Source organism: Hypanus sabinus, chromosome 1 (genome assembly GCF_030144855.1).
Source record: "Hypanus sabinus isolate sHypSab1 chromosome 1, sHypSab1.hap1, whole genome shotgun sequence".
Lineage (NCBI taxonomy): Eukaryota > Metazoa > Chordata > Chondrichthyes > Myliobatiformes > Dasyatidae > Hypanus > Hypanus sabinus.
The window spans coordinates 496129-516418 of record NC_082706.1 but is presented as its reverse complement, the minus strand read 5'-3'; the positions used below and the strand labels follow the sequence as shown (position 1 = coordinate 516418).

At 42.0% G+C, this 20290-nt stretch overlaps 1 protein-coding gene and 1 long non-coding RNA gene across 3 annotated transcripts in view; one reads left to right on the top strand and one right to left on the bottom strand.

Annotated features, from left to right (window-relative positions):
- Window positions 1–20290, bottom strand: part of LOC132387011 (uncharacterized) — a 609870-nt gene that overhangs the window by 121629 nt on the left and 467951 nt on the right. The gene's annotated exons all lie outside the window — the stretch shown is intronic.
- gmcl1 (germ cell-less, spermatogenesis associated) overlaps window positions 1–20290 on the top strand; it is a 262908-nt gene that overhangs the window by 138307 nt on the left and 104311 nt on the right. For both annotated transcript variants that reach the window (XM_059959101.1, XM_059959056.1), the window contains one exon: window positions 16144–16284. In XM_059959101.1, the coding sequence (XP_059815084.1) occupies window positions 16144–16284 (141 nt within the window). The remainder of the gene's footprint in view (window positions 1–16143; window positions 16285–20290) is intronic.

Genomic DNA, 20290 nt, shown 5'->3' with positions numbered 1-20290 from the left:
AACTGGCCTAAATCTGGAGCAATATGGATCACTCCACAAGTGGCAGGCATGAGACTGAAAATGGAGTTGGACACAGGCTCAGCTTTAACAGTGATCTCTGTACATGACTACAAACAACTGTTTTCTCACATACCTCCGAAACAAACTAAGCTGCAGCTACCAACTTACACAGGACAGAAAGTGCGTCCCAAAGGTAAAATTAAAGTGACAGTGACCTGTGGAGACAAAACACAGCAGCTGAACCTCTATGTACTGAAAAATGGAGGACCACTATTGCTGGGACATGAATAACTAGGAAGCTGAGGAGGAGACCTAATGACCCTGTTCCAATTCCAGACAAAAGACGAAAACCTGCACCTGCTCAGTTAAATTACTTGTTAACAGATGAACAGATAATGGAAGATCAGGGAACTTTCAATAAGCTTAAACCTCCAAAAAGAACAGCATCTCCATCTGCTCCTGAACAATTTCCTTGGGAACAATCCATGAAAACTGGTCATTCCTTAAAAGCTCCTGGACAAAATCAGTTCCATTCAAACAGAACAGCATTCGCACAAGGTAAATCTTGAACCAATCATTTCCTCCATTGAGAATCATACACTTAATCCTTTACAGGAAAGTTTCTTTTGCACGTACATATTTTGAACCCTCAGCCAATGTGTCTTGTTTTTCACAAAGAAGTTAAGAAACAGCATCAAAACAGGGACAAATTCTGGCAACAAACTGTAAGGTTTCTATTGTTGTATTTTCATACTTGTGCTGAATGTGCATCTCAAGGAATTCTCCCTCTTGAGCCAGGACAAATTGAGAAGGAATCATGGATGGCTGTTGAGTATCAACAACAGCTTTGAAATCTGAACAGAGCAACGTAACAACTGCGCTTGATCCTGAGGATAGTCAGAAGATCCCTGCACCTTGTCTTGTTTCTGCTGCTTCATCCAAGTTGATACACTATTAAAATAAAAGGGGAGGAGCTTACCTTATAGCCTACTGTATAATATGGGACTACTTTATGTTGTAGTAACGTCGTTGTATGTACTATTAGGCGCGTATGGGGCATGCATTATTAGGCATATATTGATCTGTACTTGTGTGTTCAGTTCGGTTTCAGTCAGTAAAGAACCCTGTTAACTTAGCTCCCATCTCCAGCGTTCCCTCCCATCTGTACTCTATACATCAATGGTCCATCTTTTTCTTTCTTTTTAAATCTTTTTATTAATTTTTAACTCAATGGTCCATCTATGGTGGACATTATACCCGGTTGTCACTTTTCAATCCAGTAATCACGTGCAAGAACTGACTGTCCCACACTGAAGTTCCGTGTTGGCTTAGCATTCAAGTGTTTGAACTGTCTGTTTTCCACATCATGCCTTACATCTGGTTTAAGAAGATCCATGCGGGACCTCAGGTTCCTGTTCAGAAACATCATCGCTACGGTCTGATTAGTGGTTGCGTGTACTGCGTTACGGTAGGTAAGGAGGAAGTTGTCTATCTTGTGTTGCAGTGGTTGATTTTCGCTGTCTGTTGCCTTAATGGCTTTCTTGAATGTCAGCACAAATCTTTCTGCCAAGCCATTTGTGGATGGATGGTAAGGGACAGATGTAAAGTGCTTGATTCCATTGTTCTTCACGAAACTTTGGAATTCTTCAGAGACAAATTGTCGTCCATTGTCTCTGCAGATATGTTCTGGTATGCCATTCTTGGTGAACCATAATGGTCTTTTCTGATGTGGTTGTTTTCATTTTTGATGACCTCTGGCTATTTGGAATGTGCATCAACAGCGATTAAAAAGATAGAGTCCATGAATGGTCCAGCAAAGTCAATGTGCACTGGTTGCCATGGTGATGAGGGCCACTTCCATGGATGGAGAGGGGCTTGTGGTGGTGTGTTCTGAATCTTTTGACATCCAGAGCAGTTATTGGTCAAGCCCTTAATATGTTTATCGCTTCCTGGCCACCACACATAGGCATGGGCAAGACTTTTTTCACGGTACCCAGGTGCCCCTCATGCAGTTCCTCCAGCACTCTGGTGCGTAGCGTGGAAGGAATCACAACTCATGAGCTACGTATCAGTGTTTCCCGACACACTGACACTTGCTCCTTCCTCGTCGTTGTAACAGTCAACAATGGGTGAGAGGAGAGCTGTGAACATCTTCTCCGCCTAGCTGCCCTCTTTTGTTGACACATCTAGTGCCTTGATGGTGTGCCATGAAAACAAGAGTACCCTCAAGAGTGACAGTTAAAACATTAGAGCCCCAAAGCCCCCTACTCCCCCCTCCCAGTCACAAGCAGGAGCAAAACAACAACCCTCCCCCACCCACCTGCAAAAAAAAGCATCAGCACCCCCACCCATCAAGCATGCAATAGCAAAGCCCCCAATAAAGACCATGATCTGCTGTGCAACAAAAGCTAATTGTTCACTGGACAATTTGACATACCACAGTGACTCTCTCTTTCCCCTTCTCCCTCCCTCTAATAAAGGAAAAAAGAGGTGCCCCCTTTCACACTCTTGAGGGAAGACATAATAAAACACCAATGTGCTTTTTTTTCTTGCAAGTTCTCCAACTGGGGAATTGGCAATAAACTCTCCACCACCAGCGAGACAGAGAGAGAGAAGGAGCGCAAATTGCCAACAACAGAGCCTCCGACAGCTGATCTCTTGCTCTCAACAATCTGTTTTCTCCCATGATGCTTTAGTCAGCAGCACTGGCTTAGAATCAGCCTGCCCACAGGGCTGCGAAACCTTGGAACTCTGAAGGTATGCTTGTCTTCTAGGCTGTGTACTTGAAATTTCAAAAAGCAGCTGGTCCCATCAGAATTCCCTGGGAACAGATCCCACCACCACAAAGATCTGAAGTCTGAGTGTAACACCAGCTCAGGGTCTTCAACAGAACCCCATCCACCTGAAAAGGATGAAGAAAGACATTAAATTAGAAATTAAGTGGTTTCCGCAGATGAGCTTGAAGGAGTCGCTATTGAGTGCCGCCACAACTCCACCTTTAGAGCTTTGACCAGCTATCAATCTGGACAGAGTTAGGTATCAATGTAGGTATCAATGACATGGGTAGGACGAGTGATGAGGTTTTGCATAGGATGTTGAGGGAGTTAAATGCTAAGTTAAAGGATAGGACCTCCAGGGTTGTGATCTCAGGTTTACTACCCATGCCAAGTGCTAGTGAGGCCAGAACAAGGAAGATTATACAGTTTAATATGTGACTAGGGAGTTGTTGTAGGAGGAAGGGCATAAGATTTTTGGATTGTTGGGCTCCCTTCCAAGGAAGGTGGGACCAGTATACAAGGGATCGTTTGCACCTGAACTGGAGAGGGACTGATAACCTAGTGGGAGGCTTTATTAAATGGCTTGTCATAACAAGAGTTTTTGATGACCCTGGGCCTGTATTCACTGGAATTCAGAAAAATGAGGGGTGACCCCATCTAAACCTGTCGAATGGGGAGGGCCTTGACAGAGTGGACATGGAGAGATTGTTTCATATCGTGAGAGGCATTGATCGTGTGGATAGCCAGAGGCTTTTACCAAAGGCTGAAATGGCTAACATGAAGGGGCATAGTTTTAAGGTGCTTGGAGGTAGGTACAAGGGGGATGTCAGAGGTAAGTTTTATTAAACACAGAGAATGGTGGGAGTGTGGAATGCACTGCTAGCAACAGTGGTAGAGGTGGATACAATAGTGTATTTTAAGAGACTCTTAGGTAGGTACATGGAGCTTAGAAAAATAGAGGGCTATGGGGTAGGGTAATTCTAGCCAGTTTCTAAGTAGGTTATATGGTTGGTACAACATTGTGGGCCAAAGGGCCTGTATTGTGCTGTAGATTTCTATGATTCTATGGTGGGAGAGTCTTAAGACCAGAGGACACAGCCTCAGAATAGAATGGAAATGAGGAGGAATTTCTGTAGCCAAAGACTGGTGAATTTGTGGAATTTTTTGCCACGGGCAGCTGTGGAGACCAAGTCTGTATGTATATTTAAGGCAGAGGTTGATAGAGTCTTGATTGGCCAAGCATTGAAGGATATGGAGAGAAGGCAGGAGATTGGGGCTGAGAGGAAAAATGAAACAGCCATGATGAAATGGCGGAGCAGGCTCAATAGGCCAAATGGCCTAATTCTGCTCCTATGTCTTACGGTCTTAATACTTCACGGTGGGGTTGAAACTAGATCTGGAGGGGGATGGGAACAGTTAGTAGAAAGTTTGTGGAGGCAGATGTCAGTAAGTCCTCATATAAAGTCAGAAATCAAAAGAGAGAGCATGGCGTGACAAGTGTCCTAACTGTGTACAATGCAAGAAGTATCATAGAAAAGGGGATTAGCTCAGGGCATGGATCAACATCTGGAATTATGATATTGTAGCCATTAGTGAGACTTGGTTACAGGAGGTACGGGACTGTCACCTCAATATTCTGGGGTTAGTTATGACAGAGTGGGAGTAAATAAAGGAAGAGGGGTGGCATTACTAGTCAAGTTAAATGTCAAGGTTCTGCTCCATCAGGACAGATTGGAGAACTTGACTCAAAAGTAAGTTGGGTGGATCTGAGAAATAAGAAAACTATGACCAATTAATGAAGCTGTATTACAGATCACCCAATAGTCTGAGGGATTTAAAGGATCAAATTTGTAAAGGGAATCACACACTGTTGTAAGAAATATAAAGTTGATATAGCAGGTGATTTTAACTTCCCACACATTGACTGGGAATCCCAAACTGTAAAAGGACTAGATGGGATAGAGTTTGTCAAATGTGTTCAGGAATGTTTCCTTCATCAGTACGTAGAAGTTCCAATGAGAGAACATGCGATACTGGATCTGCTAATAGGGAATGAGACAGAGCAGGTGACAGAGTTTGTGTAGAACACATTGCATCCAGTGATCATAATGCCATTAGTTCAAAGTAAATACGTAAAGAGGTAGGTCTGGTTCACGGGTTGAGGTTTTAAACTGGAGAAAAGCAATTGGATTCTATCAGAAATGATCTGGCAAGTGTGGATTGGGACAAGCTGTTTTATGGCAAAGGTGTACTTAGAAAGTGGGAGGCCTTCAGAAATGAAATTTTGAGAGTACAATGCTTGTATGTACCTGTCAGAATAAAAAGTAAAGATAAAAAATGTAGGGAATCTTGATTTTCAAGATATATTGAAGCCCTAATTAAGAGAAAAAGGGAGGTGTATAGCAGGTATAGACAGGTAGGAACAAATGTGGCGCTTATGAAGTATATGAAATGCCAGAGAACAGTTAAGAAAGAAATCAAGAGGGCTAATAGAAGGCATGAAGTTGCTGACAAGGTGAAGGCGAATCCTAAGGGGTTCTACAGATATGTTAAGAGCAAAAGGATTGCAAGGAACAAAATTGGTTCTCTGGAAGGCCAAAATGGTAATCCATGTGTGGAGTCAAAGCAGATGGGGAGATTGTAAATGTGTTCTCTGCATCTGCGTTTACTCAGGAAATGGATACAGTCTGCAGAAGTGAGGCAAAGTGGAATCAAATTCATGGACCCTGTGCAAATTACAGAGGAGGTGGTGTTTGCTACCCTGAGACAAATCAGAGTGAATAAATCCCCAGGGCCTAACAAGGTGTTCCCTCGGACCCTATGGGAAGCAAGGCAGTGTAGGTTCTCTACGTGGACTTTAGTAAGGCCATTTGACAAAGTCTCGCATGGGAGGTAATAAATTGGATTAGATGTTGGCTTCATGGGAGAAGCCAAAGAGTGGTCGTAGATGGGGGTTTCTCTGGAGGCCAGTGGTGTGCTGCTGGGATCAGTGCTAGGTTCATTGTTGTTTGTCATCCATATCAATGATCTAGATGGTAATGTGGTTAACTGGATCAGCAAATTTGCGGATGTCACCAAAATTGGAAGTGTGGACAATGAGGTGGTATTTGCATCAGCTGGAAAAAATGGCTGAAAAATGGCAGATGGAATTGAATGCAGACAAGTGGAGTGTAGTAAAACAAAGGGGTCTAGGAATCCAGGTGCAAAATTTGTTGAAAGTGGTGTCACAGGTAGGTAGCGCTGTAAAGAATGCTTTTGGCACATTGGCCTTCATAAATCAATGTAACGAGTATAGAAACTAAGGTGTTATGTTGAAATTGAATAGGATGTTGATAAAGCCCAATTTGGAGTATTGTATACAGTTTTAGTCACCTACCTATAGGAAAGAATTAAACAAGGTTGATTGCTGAGAAAATTTATGAGGATGTTGTTGGGTCTGGAAGACCTGAGTTATAAGGAGAGATTTAATAGGTTTTGACTGTATTCTTTAAAATGTAGAAAATTGAGAGGAGATTTTATGGGTGGGACTACAACTATAGGTCATGGGTTAAGAGTGAAAGGTGAGATGTTTAAGGGGAACATGATAGGAAACCTCTTCACTTAAAGGTCATGAGAGTGTGGAATGAGCTACCAGCACAAGTGGTCCATGCGAGATCAAGTTGAATGTTTAAGAGAAGTTTTAGTAGGTATATGGAAAGGGATATGGAGGGCTATGATCCCAGTACAGGTCAATGGAAGTAGGCAGATTAAATAGTTTTCGCATGGACTAGATTGGCCGAAGGGCCTGCTTCTTTGTTGTTCATCTCCATGACTCTTGGCTCTTTGACTCAATCTCTCAATTAATGAAAGCCAACACAACATATGCATTCTTAACAACCCAGTCAACGTGCACAATTTTGAGGGATCTATAGATGTGGATCCCAAGATCCCTCTGTTCTTTCATACTGCCAAAAATCATGCCATTAACCCTGTACTCTACCCTCAAATTGGACCTTGCACTTCACACTTCTCCAGGTTCAAATTCATCTGGCTCTTCTCAGCCCAGTTTTGCATTATTTCAATGCCCCGTTGTAATCTACAACAATCTTCTACGGTATCCACAACTCCACCAATCTTCGTGTTGTTTGCAAACTAATTAATCCATTTCCTAATCAAAGTCATTTATAAAAAAAATCACAAAGAGCAGGGGTCCCAGAAAAGATCCCTGCAGTTAAACTGCTCATTGACCTCCAGGCCGAATGCTCTCCATTTACTATTACCCTCTCAAGTCACTTATGTATCCAAACAGCCAAGTTTGCCTGGATACTGTGCCTCATGACTTTCTGAATGTGTCTACTATGGAACTTTATCATGTGTCTTACTAAAATCCATATACACCGTATCCACTTTTCTACCTTTAAATGCATTTTGCCACATCCTCAAAGAATTCATTCAGACTCGTGAGGCATGATCTGCCCCTTACAAAGCCATGCTGACTATCCTTAATCAGACTATGTTTTTCCAAGTGCTCATAAATCCTATCTCTAAGAATTTTCTCTAATAACTTGCCCACTACTGAAATAAGACTCACTGGTCTTTATTTGCCAGTGTTATCCCTACACTTTCTTAAACAAAGGAATAGCATTCACCACCCTCCAATCTTCCAGCACCACACCTGTGGCCAGTGATGAGGCCTACACCAGAAAACCAGGTATGATTTGCAGAAGGCTATTTCAAGGGCGAAGAGATGATTTCGAACAAGTTTGAAGGCGACATTGGATACACAGCAACTCTGGCAGGGTCAGCAAGACATTACTTCCTACAAAGCAAAGCCCAGTAGCATGAATGGCAGCGATGCTTCAATACCAGATAATCTCAATGCCTTTTAAGCATGCTTTGAAAGGGAGAACACAGCTACAGCTGTGAAGATCCCTGATGACCCTGTGATCTCCATCTCAGAGGTCAATGTTAGGCTGTCTTTAAAGAGAGTGCACCCTTGCAAGACGGAAGGTCCAGAAGGAGTATCTGGTAAGGCTCTGAAAATCTGTGCCAACCAACTAGCAGAAGTTCTCAAGGACATTTTCAACCCCTTACTGCGATGGGTGGAAGTTACCACCTGCTTCAAAAAAGCAACAATTATTCCAGTGCCTAAGAAGAATAATGTGGGCTGCCTTTAGGACTTCCGCCTAGTAGCACTCATAGACAGTGATAAAATGCTTTGAAAGGTTGGTAATGACTAGACTGAACTCCTGCCTCAGCAAGGACCTGGACCTATTGTAATTTGTCTATTGCCACAATAGGTCAATGGCAGACACAATCTCAGTGGCTCTGCACATGGCTTTAGACCACCTGGACAACACAAACACCTATGTCAGGATGCTGTTCATCATTCCTACAATCCTGATTGAGTAGTTGCAGAACCTGGGCCTCTGTACCTCGCTCTTCAATTGGATCCTCAACTACCTAACTGGAAGACCACAATCTGTGCGGATTGGTGATAACATATCCTTCTCGCTGACTATCAACACTGGCGCAACTCAGGGATGTGTGCTTATCCCACTGCTCTACTCTATACACACATGACTATGTGGCTAGGCATAGCTCAAATACCATCTATAAATTTGCTGACGATACTACCATTGTTGGTAGAATTTCAGGTGGTGATGATAGGGCATACAGGAGTGAGATATGCCAACTATTGGAGTGGTGCTGCAGCAACAACCTGGCTCTCAACGTAAGTAAGACAAAAGAGCTAATTGTGGTCTTCAGGAAGGGTAAGACGAACACAAGCCAATCCTCATAGAGGGATCAGAAGTGGAGAGAGTGAGCAGCTTCAAGTTCATGGGTGTTAAGATCTCTGAGGATCTAACCTGGTCCCAACATATCGATGTAGTTACAAAGAAGGCAAGACAGCAGCTATATTTCATTAGGAGTTTGAAGAGATTTAGTATGTCAACAAATGACACTCAGAAACTTCTATAGTTGTACCGTTGAAAGCATTCTGACAGGCTGCCTCACTGTCTGGTATGGAAGGGCTACTGCCCAGGAGCGAAAGAAGCTGCAGAAGGTTGTAAATCTAGTCAGCTCCATCTTGGCTACTAGCCTACAAAGTACCCAGGACATCTTCAGGGATCGGTGTCTCAGAAAGGCAGCATCCATTATTAAGGACCTCCAGCACCCAGGCATACCCTTTTCTCACTGTTACCATCAGGTCAGAGGTACAAAAGCCTGAAGGCATGTACTCAGCAATTCAAGAACAGCTTCTTCCCTTCTGCCATCCGATTTCTAAATCGACATTGAATCTTTAGACACTACCTCAACTTTTTTTAATATACAGTATTTCTGTCTTTGCACGTTTTTCTAATCTATTCAATTTACATATACCGTAATTGATTTACTTATTTTTTATTATTCTTTTTAAAATTTTATTTATTTTTTTCTCTGCTAGATTATTTATTGCATTGAACTGCTGCTGGTAAGTTAACAAATTTCACGTCACATGTTGGTGATAATAAACCTGATTCTGATTGGGAAGATCATCCCAAAGGCACAGCAGTCTCTTCCCTCACTTCCAGGGGTTTTACCTGTATGACACTGGGGACTTAATCTATCCTGACGTTCTCCAAATGTTCCATCAACGTGTTCTAGTATATGAGTCTATTTTATCCTGACCTTACAAATTTCAAGGTCTCTCTTACTGCTGAAGGAAGGTATTCATTAAGAGCACCCTCTCACCCACCTCTTCTGACTCCAGACACACTTCCTCTTCTATCCTTGATCAGTCTTACTCTCACTGTAGTCATCCTCTTGTTCCTCACATACTGTTCATGTAGAAAGTTCTGGAGTTTTCATTAATCCTACTCACCAAGGCCGGCTCATGCCCCATCTAACTCTCCTAAGTTCATTCTTCAGCTCCTTCCTTGATTCCTTGTAGCCTCTAAAGAGATCGTCTGATCTTTGCTTCCTCATAGTCTCACCACACGCTACATCTACTTATGTACCAACCACCCCAGTTTCTGACCTGTCACTCAGGTTCTCATCTCCTTGCCAAACGAATTTAAATCCTTCCCCAGCAGTTCTAGCAAACCTGCCCACAAGGATATTGGTCCCCCTTGAGTTCAGGTGCAACCCGTCCTTTTTTTGTACAGGCCATACCTTTCCCAGAAGAGATCCCAATTATCCACAAATCTGAACCCCTGCCCTCTGCAGCAATTTTTCAGCTACACATTCATATGCCAAATCCTGTTATTCTTAGCCTCACTGCAACTTGGCACAGGCAGCAATCCAGAGATTATCACCTTTTGAGTCCATGTTTTTCAGCTTCTTCCCTAGCTCCCTATACTCTCTGTTCAAGACCTCATCCCTTTTCCTACCAATATCGTTGGACCAATATGTACCATGACTTCTAGCTGACCCTCCCTTTTAGAATGCTGTGGATGTGATCTGAGATGCCATTAACCCTGGCATTTGAGAGTCAATGTCTGCTCCCCTAGATATTGAATCCCCTATCACTACTGCACTGCACTTCTCTTCAGTGTCCCCCTTTTCCCTTCTGAGCCACAGAGCCAGAGTCAGTGCCAAAGACTTGGTCATTCTGGCTTTTCCCTGAGAGGTTGGTTCCTCACTCCCTTCCCCCCCCCCCCCCCCACCACCATCCTCCCCCAAAAGTATCCAAAGTGACATACCTGTTATTGAGGGTAATGGCCACAGGGGTACTCTGCACTATCTGTTGATTTTCTTTCAATCTCCTGACAAACCCCAGCCAGCCGCCTCCTGCAACTCAGGGGTGAATGACTTCCTGTGGCTCCTATATGTCATCATCTCATTCTCCCATATGAGCCAAAAGTCATCCAGCTGCAGCTCCTGTTTGTGAGGATTAGTTATCAGTAGATCTCCCTGTGTTCCTACATCTGACCTGAAGAACACACTGCTGATCCAAGACCCATTTTCACTATACTACCAGGCAAAGATAAAAGGAAATGTACCAGAAAGCTTCCTTAACTTCTGCCTCCCCTTGCCAAAACTTTGGGCCATTCTAACTCTGTACCATTACCATAATGGCTGCTCTGCTTAAACATAACCTTTTTTTATTGGCCTTTGCCAAGTGTCTAATTACCCAATGATCTCAAGAGCACCGAATAATCCAACTGGTCCTGTTGGCATTTTTAATACTTGCACAGAAAATCCATAGGCCAACAGCTGTGCCAACGCAAAAGAGCGCCGAATGTCAATCGCAAGCACGCCAAATACTGAAAGTTATTCACAGATAACCACAGGTAAAGCAAGCACGAGGGAAGGTAACTATATGTTGTTCTTCTGTGCAAGAGAAAATGTATGAAGTGGACTCACTAGAATTATATGGTGCTCTAGTATCTGTAAAATCTCGTCTGTTAGTAAATTCACAGTGCCAACTCTCATACAGTGGAATTTATTCAATCATTGCATCCCACTGAATTTACTTAACTTTTCCCCATTTACTGGTAACCATCGTTAATTACCAAACTTCCTTTTCCTTTCCCACCTACCAAAGAGTGATGTGCCAGAGCCAATGTTTAAGTTTTGACATTCAGTAAGAAAACAAGTGAAGTTTCTCATAGTTGATAAAGTATGACAAGTCCCCATTAAGAAATAGCTCTTTTAACTGATTCTGTAACATTATGGTTTGTCAGCCTATAGTCTTAACAAAACTTTCACATTAGTAAGAGCCTTGTGCCCCATTTGCTTGGCTTTTCATGGTAACTCAATATATTTAGTCATTTTAAAAGCAACTACCTTCCCCAATATTTATTTTAGATTAGATTTTATTTTATTTAGATTGGAAGGTTGTGACTAGAGGTGTCCCACAAGGATCGGTTCTGGGACCTCTACTTTTCGTGATTTTTATTAACGACCTGGATGTGGGTGTAGAAGGGTGGGTTGGCAAGTTTGCAGACGACACAAAGGTTGTTGGTGTTGAGGATTGTCGAAGATTGCAGAGAGACGTTGATAGGATGCAGAAGTGGGCTGAGAAGTGGCAGATGGCATTCAACCCAGAGAAGTGTGAGGTGGTACACTTTGGAAGGACAAACTCCAAGGCAGAGTACAAAGTAAATGGCAGGATACTTGGTAATGTGAAGGAATCTGGGGGTACATGTCCACAGATCCCTGAAAGTTGCCTCATAGGTAGATAGGGTAGTTAAGAAAGCTTATGGAGTGTTAGCTTTCTTAAGTCAAGGGATAGAGTTGAAGAGTTGCGGGGTAATGATGCAGCTCTATAAAACTCTGGCTAGGCCACACTTGGAGTACTGTGTCCTGTTAATGTTGCCTCAATATAGGAAGGATGTGGAAGCATTGGAAAGGGTACAGAGGAGATTTACCATGTTGCTGCCTGGTTTAGAGAGTATGCATTATGATCAAAGGTTAAGGGAGCTAGGGCTTTACTGTCTGGAGAGAAGGTGGATGAGAGGAGACATGGTAGAGGTATGCAAGATATTAAGAGGAGTAGATAGAGTGGACAGCCAGCGCCTCTTCCCCAGGACACTACTGCTCAATACAAGAGGACATGGCTTTAAGTAAGGGGAGGAAAGTTCAAGGGGGATATTAGAGGATATTAGAGGAGGATATTTTACTCAGAGAGTGGATGGTGTGTGGAATGCACTGCCTGAGTCAGTGGTGGAGGCAGATACACTAGTGAAATTTAAGAGTCTACTAGACAGGTAGATGGAGGAATTTAAGGTGGTGGGTTATATGGGAGGCAGGGTTTAAGGGTTGGCACAACATTGTGGGCTGAATGGCCTGTACTGTTCTGTATTGTTCAATGTCCTATTAGATTAGATTAGATTCAACTTTATTGTCATTGTGCCGAGTATAGATACAAAGCTAAATGAAATGCAGTTAGCATCTAACCAGAAATGCAAAGAATAGTGTTTTTTACAAAATAACTGCGAATAAAAAGTAAGTGCTACAGCACAGTACAAAATGGGTGCAATACTGCTAGGCGCTGTGATGTGAGTTTCAGCAGGGTCACAGCCTCAGGGAAGAAGCTCTTCCTGTGCCTGCTGGTGCAGGAGCGGAGGTTCCTGTAGCACCTACCAGATGGGAGGAGAGTTAAAAGTCCGTGGTTAGGGTGAGATGCATCCTTGATGATGCTTTTCGCCCTGCCCAGGCAGCATTTATGGTAGATGTTCTCAACAGTGGGCAATTGGGTGCCAATAATCCGCTGGGCAGTTTTCACCACATGCTGGAGTGCTTTGTGGTCTGATACGGGACAATTGCCATACCACACTGAGATGCAGTTGGTGAGTATGCTCTCAGTGGTACAGTGGTAAAAGTCTGTCAGTATCCTGGGATAGAGGTGAGCTTTCTTGATGCTCTGCAGGAAATAAAGGCTCTGTTGCGCCTTTTTGATCAGGATGGAAGAATTCAGGGACCAGGTGAGATCCCCGGAAATGTGGACACCAAGGAGTTTGAGGCTTGATACATGCTCCAGTACAGCTCCATTGATGTAGATACGGACGTGAATGTGGCTCCTAGCATGCCTAAAGTCCACAATGATCTCCTTGGTCTTCTGGGTGTTAAGGGTCAGGTTGTTGTCAGCATACCACGCGGCCAGGTGCTGGACCTCAAACCTGTAAGTCATCTTGTCATCCCCTCTGATCAGGCCGACCACCGTGCTGTCATCTGCAAACTTGATTATGGAGTTATTTGGTTGTAAAAGCAGTATTTTGTTATGCTGTTGTACAATTACAAAGCTGTTAATGTGTCTCAGTGAATTAATGTAGAGCCAGATATCAATGGAATAACTCATTTCTTTGTTAGCTCATTATATCCATACTATTTCGCGACAATTTGGAAGTTGTCAGACTGTATCATTATCCTTCCTATCATATGTATTAAACCCTCCCTAAGATACAGTATGTCATGCACAAATATTTTAACAACCACAAATTAATACTGCCCCTAGATACTGTATCTTCAATACCTAATTAATAGACATTATAAGTTCACAAATTTCTGGAAGAATACTGGAATTGACCATGTGTTAAATAATGTTAAATAAGGACAGTAATAAGTAAATATAACGCTGCCTGTATTAAACTTGTCCTTTAATTCTCAGAATGAATTTGTCATATGCTAAAGATGAATTTGTGATCTCCGAATCTACCTCATTGCAGTCTTTGTACGTTATATGTTTAATTGAATAATACTTTCTTTGTAGCTGCAACATTATATTCTGTATTTTGTTTTTACTACCTCAGTATAGTTATGTAAGTCATGATCTGCCTGGATAGCACACAAAGTTTTCACTGTTTATTGGTACATGTGACAACAATAAACCAACACCAATACTTAAAGCAACACACACACAAAATGCTGGTGGAACACAGCAGGCCAGGGATTATCTCTTACTACCTTTCCTTTCAGTTAGTCCTGACGAAGGGTCTCGGCCCGAAACGTCGACAGCGCTTCTCCCTATAGATGCTGCCTGGCATGCTGTGTTCCACCAACATTTTGTGTGTGTTGTTGTTTGAATTTCCAGCATCTGCAGATTTCCTCGTGTTTGACCAATACTAAAATAACAGTTAAAGAATCCATCATTTTCAGATTTGATTATAATCAATGACAGAGTATCTGCCTTTGAGGTAGTTCATTTTTAGAGCTCAGTGGATGCAATAGTTGAAACAAAATAAATCTCTTGACTACTTGACTGCGTGGTTCCTGTATAGGCAGACATGAACTGCAGCAGAGCCTTCCACTACTTGACATCTGAGGAGTCTGCTTAATTCTAGTACTGCTGATGGAATATATAATCAACATAGACTCATCCAGGAAATAGAATTCCTTTTCTTTATCAGTCTACTGTGTCCAGATCTGTTCCTCATCAAGTATACTGCTATTCTACAAGTGGACCGGGTTTCAGTTCTGCAAATGTTAAAATAAAGACATAGAATAAGTGAATCTATACCAAAGCATCACATGTTGTCACATCTTTTTCTCCCTCATCTGAGATCATCTGTTCATCCCTATAATAGATTGTTATTAATTACAAATGACTTCCACTTTTCTTGCATTTTTCATACCCATTGCCCCAATTCAGAATGAAGTACATTGTATAATTGCTGTTGTAAGAACCATGATAGCTATTTTATTGCCAACAATATACCAGAAGTTGCTGTATAACCTGCTTTTTTTTGATTGAAGGAAAAATGCTAACCAGGATACCAGTGACAACGTAACATTTCTTCAAGATAGTGCCCAGGGTCTTGTATTACCACCTAAGAAAGCAGAATGGGACCTTGGTTTAATGTCTGTCCAAAATTTGGCAACTTAAATAATGTAGTGCTACATCAGTACCCATTTGGGAAATGTCAGTCTGGTGTTTTAAATTTGAATATCTGTAATGGGCTATGGATCCATAATCCTTTGATTTAGAAACAAGAGCATTACCCAATAAGTCACAGCTGAAAATAATGAAAATTACTACCAATATAATTGATTGGAAATCACATAGAAAGAGGTGGTATCCCTATAGATAGTGACTTCAACACAAGCACTGATTGCACCTAATGTACTTGAAGCTACATTTTTCTGATATGAGTTGATTCTCCTCGTACTACATATCCCTGTAGCCTAAAGAGAGGCTATGTGTGTCTAATAGTAGAGTAGCTCCATACGTAGGGAAGCTACACTGAAGTTTGTTGATTCTCAAGTAACATTTATTCCACCCCACTCCCTTTTCACAATTTCTATTAACCTCCAAGATAACCATATCCCTCCATTTCTGTTTCTTGCCCATGTTGAAATTTAATTCTCTTCCGGGGGGTGGGGGGGTAGGTCCATTCCTTCAGATGCCTGAGCCCAAAGCTCTTACATCCCCGTCTTAAACTTCCTTGCCCCTATACCTTCCTCTTTTTCAAGATTCGCTTCTTTTGACCAGTTTTTGTTATTTGCCTGTATATATGCATATAATACGTGGTATTTTTGTATGATAGTACTGTTGTGAAGCACTTGGGAAATGTTAGTTATTATTAAAGGTTTCATATAAATGTATATGTGGTAACATGTTAGAAAATACAATATCATTACAGAAATGACGATATTATAGCTTGGGGCGTCAAAGTTCAGAGTTCAATGCCAGTGTCCACAATCCAAAGACGTACTGGTTAGTAGGTTAAATGGTCATTGTAAATTGCCCTGTGATTAGGCTAAGGTTAAATAGATTGGTTGCTGGGCAGCAAGGCTAATTGTGGTGGAAGGCACTATATCTGTAAATAAATAAAAGTATTCTCTAGATTTATGCTCACATGCTGATCCAGAATTAACAAGGTTTGGACCAAATGAGGAATATGTTGTGACAGTGATTTAACATTTCATATGAAATAATAGATTGATTTATTCTTTCACAAAGAAAACTGCAGTTACAAGAGCTTCCTGGAAACAGAACAAGGACAAAAGTTTGCAATAGTGTTTTCTCACATCCGGCTGCAATACATCATCAACGATCTGACATCTGCTAAAATTATTCAGCGGGACATGATTATGTCTTCAGGTGAGCAGCAATTACTTACATAACATGATCCTGTTAGTTTCTGTCTGAAGACATTTGTCACCTTAACGCTGACCAGAATAGAAATATTTAAGTAGTTTTCTCAACCGGTATGCCTGGAGGTTACATTTATATAAATGACTATTAATGACTGCAGTTGGTTTTGCACAAATGATTTATGTTCTGTATCTGTACTCCATTGAATGTATCTGTATAGTGAAACAAGCCAACTTTTACCCAGAAACTTTCTGATGGTTTGTTAGATCATTGCACTGTTTCTGTATTGTAGTGCTATTGAAGCAGACGCCACTATATATCTAGTTCTTCTGTCAATATACTGCCAAGAACAATGGTGTAAATGCTCTGTCTGTAAATTCTTCTCACGTGGCTTTGTACATTAGTAGCATCCTGGTGCTGATGAGTGGATAACACCTCTAGTATGTTTCTTTTCCCTTTTTAACAATACAAAAGATGGCTGCCATTGGATTGGAAGTTAATGAAAGAGATACACTTGCCCAGGCTACTTTTACTTGTTGGATTGACTTACAGCTTGTGCTCAGTGTTTCTTGCTCGGATTTTTCCCAAAGAGGCTTGCATGCTTCAGAGATTTTTGGTACTTGTTTGTTGACCCATACAATATATTTTTGAAGGCTATTCGTTCTCCAGGGGCTTTCAGTTCCAGAAAGGTATGAACTTTGAAGAACACAGACCAGTACAACACAGGAGCAGCACTTAGGCCATACATGCACATGATCAATATTCCTCTATTTTCTGCAAGTTCATGTGACAGTCTAAATGCTGCCTTTTGTAGGTCTATAACCTGACAAGATTTTAATTGATTTCAGGATCTGGGATAGCAAATAAAGCCAGCATTTAGTGCTTATTCTTAATGGCGCTTGAGCCATGGTGCTGCTGGATAGGGATTTCCAACATTTTGAGCCAATGATGATGAAGATGCATTCCCAAGTGAGGGTGGTGTGCAATTTGGAGAAAGCTGGCATATGTTCCCGAGCTTCTCTTGTATATGTTGGAAAGGTCAGGTGTGTGGGCAGTGATAAAGGAGTAGCCTGGCAGCACTTTTTGTAGATGAACATACTGCAGGCATTGTTTATGTGTTGATGGAGGGAATGAGTGTTTAAAATGGTGGATGGGATTCCAACTTAGACAGCTGCTATATCCTCTTTTTTTTATTTGACTGTTTATTCATGCTGCCTGACCGACTGAGAGGTTCCTCCAATATGTTGCTCTGAAATCTAGCATCTGCAGAATTTTTTTATCCTGTTTCATCAGTTCATGCTTGAATGTTATTATGGTCTTGCTACAAGCAGGCCAGGTCTGCTTCATTTGCCTAGGACGGGGGTCGGCAACCTGCGGCTCCCGAGCCATTTGTGGCTCTTTCACCTCTGTGCTGCGGCTCCCTGTGGCTTTGGGAAATAATTGGTCAGTATTTAATTAAAATGTATTTTATGTTAGTTTGTTAGCTTTTGAAATGTAATTCTAAATTTGAAGATTATGGTGATCTTGTACAATCTAAGTGTGGCGACACATTTCCTGCCACATCCGAAACGGCTCACAATTAGCCAGCATTCCGGCTAAGGGAGATAGCCTACGGGGGTTTGTGAGTACGCGTCTTTTGCAGCATCTGCGCCCATGGGGGCTGGGTTGAGGGAGGCTTAAAAGCAAGGCTGTTTAGTTCGAATAAAGCTATCTTTGACTGCAGTTTACTGACTGCGTGTAGCACACCAATACAACGTGTTTTTATCGCTGGCTGTCCAGAGGGGAGGTGCTGAAACGCTTTGTCGCGTGTCTGGAAGAAGTGAAAACTTTCCTGGGCAACAAAGGGCTCACCTTTCCTGAGCTGGAACAGCCAGAGTGGCTGGAAAAGCTACACTTCATGGTAGACATGACAGCGCACCTGAACACGCTGAACACAGCTCTTCAGGGGTAAGGACGTACAGCCCTGCACATGTTGGAGGATGTTTTGGCATTCGAGCGCAAGTTGACAGTGCTTGCCAGAGATTTACAGAAAGGCACTTTGTCTCACTTCCCCAATTTGAGAGAGTTCAAACAAGGTCACGACATGATAATTTCGGAGTATTTACATTCTGCAATCATCGCAATGCAAACATCGTTTGGGAAACGCTTCTGTGAGTTCAGAGAGGAAAAAAACACATTATCCTTCCCGGTCACTCCCTTAAGCATCGATCCTTCCCTACTGAATACGACTGCATTGGCAGGTGTGAGTCAACCTGATCTTGAGATGGAACTGGCCGACATAGCCGACAAAGACATATGGGTGTCCAAGTTTAGACGCTTGACAGCAGACCTTGAAGATGTTGCCCGTCAGAAGGCCGTTCTTGCTCAGAAACACAAATGGAGTGATATTGAAAACCTTCCAAAACCGGACAAACTTGTGTTCGAAACATGGAATGCTATGCCCGACATTTATCTAAACATTAAAAAGTATGCGCTTTGAGTCCTGTCGATCTTTGGATCCACATATGTAAGTGAGCAGGTGTTCTCCAACATGAACTTTATTAAAAACAAACATCGCGCACGCCTCACAGATGACAGCTTGCGATCCTGTGTAAAGATGAAGGTGACGTCATACAGCCCTGATGTGCAGACGCTGTGCGCTGAGGTCCAGGAGCAGAAATCCCATTAACCAAGTATGATAAATATTTTAATTGCCTATTATTTTATGTATATTCATATTTTTTCATTGTTCAGTGAAATAGTCCTTTTATTTTTCAGGCTGACAGCTGGCTGATGTTATTTTTGGTTTGCTGCTGGCGGAAAATTTAAGTTCGGCGTTTTTCATAAATACAAGAAGGACTCAAATAGACATTGAGTATTTTACTTAAAAGTAACTTTCAACCCAACGTCTTTTTTTCGGAGTTCAAAATGTTTTTGTTGCATGCAGAAATGTAATTTCGTTTTCTCTGCAGGAGTTCATCAATTTCATAAATGCAACACATTATAGTTTGTTTATACATAGCATAAAGGCAAAAAAACGTTGTATGCAGTGTTATTTCATTTTAAATGTCAAACGGGTTTTGCGGCTCCCAGTGTTTTCTTTTCTGTGGGAAACGGGTCCAAGTGGCTCTTTCAGTGGTAAAGGTTGCTGACCCCTGGCCTAGGAGTTACAAATTAAAATGGACATTGTACAATCATTGGTGAACATTCCACTTCTGCCTTGATGGTGTGAAGCTGTGGTTGAGTCTCGAACAGGGCTATGGCTAACTCTTACAGTGATACCTGGGGTTAAGTGATTAATGTCTGACCATCACTATCACTTTCCTATATGCAAGATACATTTCCAACTAGTGAAGTGTTTTCCCTTCAACATCCACTAACTTCACTTTTATAAAGATGCCTCAAATCCACGTTTTCTTAGGGCAGTCATTTAACTCACTTCTGAATTCAGTTGTTTGGTTTTCTGCTCCACGTTGGCAAAAATATTAGGCACCCTAACTATATACACATTCCTAAAACTCTTGCACAGTACTGTAAGGGCTAGAAATACAGTTAGTTCTTGATAGCAGGTCTTCAATATTACATCTGGGATATTGTCTGCTCTCATAGCTTTTACAGCATCCAGTGCTCTCAGAGAATCAGATTGGCTGGAGACCAAAAGTAGGGCTCTCAAATGGAATCCAAGCTGAATCATCTTCAGCACAATGTATAAACTGCTGGAAGAACTCGAAAGGTCAAGCAACATTTATGGAAGCAGGCAAAAGAGTGGTCAACATTTCAGTCCCTGCAACAGGACTGAGAGCCAGAATGCAGATGTGAAAGAAAGGTGTGAAACAGAGGCTGGTAGATAAGGGCAGGATAATGCTAGATGAAACCGGATTGGTAGTGGGGTTGGGGCAGGGGAAATTATAAGGAAGATGAACAATGGGAGAGTAAACCAGGTAGATAGGTATGCAGGTGACGGGTGAGAGTACCAAAAGAACACAGGTGGAGTGGGTTACCTGAAAGTGGAAAATGCAATGTTCATACTATT